Raw genomic sequence first — 2737 nt, 5'->3', positions numbered from 1 at the left:
TTTTTTGGTAAGATTGATCAAGTTGGATTGTCACCCAATATTTAGCCCATGTTAACCTAATAAATATTAGCCCAAATGACATTTTAGCAGATCAAGTCTTATTTATTTTTTATTAACTCAATCAATTTTAATTTGTTTAAACTCAACCTACTTACCCCTTTGACACTCTTATTTAAGTCATAAATTTCAAAAATTATACTTCTAATTTCTAAACTTTTTTTTTTATCAGCTTTGATGATGCTAATACTGAGAAATTGAGAATGGCAATGAAAGAACACAAGATGGATGATGTGCTCAACTTTGATCCAAGTTGCATTAATTGGGAAGATTATTTCATGAACACTCACCTTCCTGGTGCTGTTAATCACATTTTCTAGGGATTAATTATATATTCAAGATTCATGTATTGATTAATTAATTCTTCTTCAGCATATTATATAAGAATGATATATTGTTTGCAATAAAAAAATGTTCTAAAAAAGTATCGGTGTGGTTTTCCTTTTGTTTTTTTTAAAGGAAAAACTACTTATCTAAACATACTTCACTATCATATATACTTATTTTACCTCTAGTTTAAAACAATTACATATAATATCACTTTTAATAATTATATCATATATTTTAAAAAATTTAATCAATTATACAAGTTCCTTAAATATGGTATTGAATAATTATCTTGAAATTCAAATTCCTTAATTTATGGTTGATTAGCAATTCAAATTATCTCTCCCCTAATTTATCGTCACTCCAAATGATCAACCTACTCTCTCTCCTAATCCTTCCACTCCCATCGCATCCCAAAATACTCTCAGTACAATGATGACTCCTCCACTGGAGGCCTGGAGCAGAAGAATGCATCAAAGGGCATGTCTTCTCTAAGACTATCAACATGCTGAAGTCTAATATCTAATTAATTATAACTTGAAGAATCAAACTTTTGTATGATATTGGACTGATGTGACAGCAAAATACTTATTATTTTCTTACTAGTGGACACTTTTTCTATTGCCAAAGATGAGAGAGACGAAGGGGAAAGGGAAGAAAGATGGTGGTAAAAATATGTATCTAGTTAGTTGTATGTGTATATACATGTATCTAATTAAAAATTTGTGTATTTCATAAAGTGTACACGTATCTGAATTAAGATTATGTACCTATAAGAAAAAAATTCTGATGCTAAAAAAAATGAGAAGAAATTTATTATTTTTTTGAAATTTTTGGGAGAGAAAATTCATGGAAGAATTGGAGAAGAAATTAATAGGAAAATGCGTGACTTCCTTCTAAATTGGTGTGTTTACATTACTTTCTATATTTAGATACATATAATTAGATGTATCTGCTTAGCATGTATCCAAGATACATGTATCTAAACTACGTTTTATATTTAGATACATATAATTAGATGTACCTGCATAACATGTATCCGAGATACATGTATCTAAACGTGTTATGTACATGTATCTGAAACCAAAATATGGTAGAAATTGTAATATCGAATACTCACGAGAAGAGAGGTAATTAGCTCCTAAACTAGTGGGATTTATGTTGTTTGCCCTTTTTTAAATGTATAAAGATGAATTGTCCATCCTTCATGTAACTCGTGGGTCATTAATACTACGATTCCCATTTTTTTTAAAAAATAAATATTATTTCATATTTTTGAAAAAAAAATTATTGTTATGTTGATGAAAATTAAAATTATTGTTATATAGTGGTTAATTATCCTCTATATTAGAAATATATGTCAATTTAAAAATCAATAGATAATTTACCACTTAGTTTCTAATTTACCCTCTTGTTATTAACAAAGCAATAGTCATTTTCTCAATACATTTTTTAAGATATTGAATTTATTATATTTAATGGGTGACATAGAGATGTTTGATAGTGCTGTTGGGAGCTCAGAAACACTTGTTTTGAGAAAAAAACACATTTTTTAAAAAAATTGGTGTTTGGCAAACCTATAAAACTATTTTTAAATGAAAACATAAGTTATTTTTCTGCTGTTGAGAAGAATCTAAAAATGTCTGCTTCTTAAAAAAAGTAGAAGCAGAAAATTATTTTTTCAAGATTAAAATATCCCTTCTATATATATACCAGTAGATCTCGTACTAATTAATTAACATATATCATATATTTGGTTAAGTTTTAGTTGATAATTTTTTTATATAATAAATTTGATATTTTATTTTAAGTTTATTATTATTTCATTTATTATTTTACGTATTATTTTGTAGAATTAGAAAAAAACTAATAACAACTTTTTTGCAAGATAAGAAAAAAAAATAACAATTAAAGATTTCAGCCCTCCAAATAAAATGTATAATATTGATTGAAAATTTATATATGAACATTTTAATTTAATAAAAATAAAATTTTAATCTAATATTTTTGTAATTGATGTTTAAAATAGTTTCTCTCTATAAAATAATCTAAATATTAAAAGTAAATTAATACTTGCCATTTTTCATAATCTGACTCTTAAAAATAATTTTTAAAAAGATTTTAGTCAAACACAATTTGCATATGAAAAATACTTTTCAAATGAATTAGCCAAATACAAATTGTTTTTTTTTTCAAAACTATTTTTCTGAAAATATCTTTAAAAAGTGCTTATAAAAATAAGTAATATTTAATAGCAATGCCAAATAGATTCATAGTATAATTTATTATTTTATTTATTGTTCGATCCTTAAAATAAATATAGACGGAGAAAATAAAAAAAAAACATTGTTTT

At 24.9% G+C, this 2737-nt stretch overlaps 1 protein-coding gene across 1 annotated transcript in view; it reads left to right on the top strand.

The window, feature by feature from the left end:
• LOC125851126 (fatty acyl-CoA reductase 3-like) overlaps positions 1 to 449 on the top strand; it is a 4771-nt gene extending 4322 nt beyond the window's left edge. The window contains exon 10 of the mRNA XM_049530914.1: positions 230 to 449. Coding sequence (XP_049386871.1) covers positions 230 to 377 — 148 coding nt within the window. The 3' untranslated portion in view covers positions 378 to 449. The remainder of the gene's footprint in view (positions 1 to 229) is intronic.
• Positions 450 to 2737: the final 2288 nt, after the last annotated feature.

The sequence above is a fragment of the Solanum stenotomum genome, unplaced genomic scaffold (genome assembly GCF_019186545.1).
Source record: "Solanum stenotomum isolate F172 unplaced genomic scaffold, ASM1918654v1 scaffold22793, whole genome shotgun sequence".
Lineage (NCBI taxonomy): Eukaryota > Viridiplantae > Streptophyta > Magnoliopsida > Solanales > Solanaceae > Solanum > Solanum stenotomum.
The sequence above is the reverse complement of the archived record's forward strand: the minus strand, read 5'-3'. Positions and strand labels throughout refer to the sequence as shown.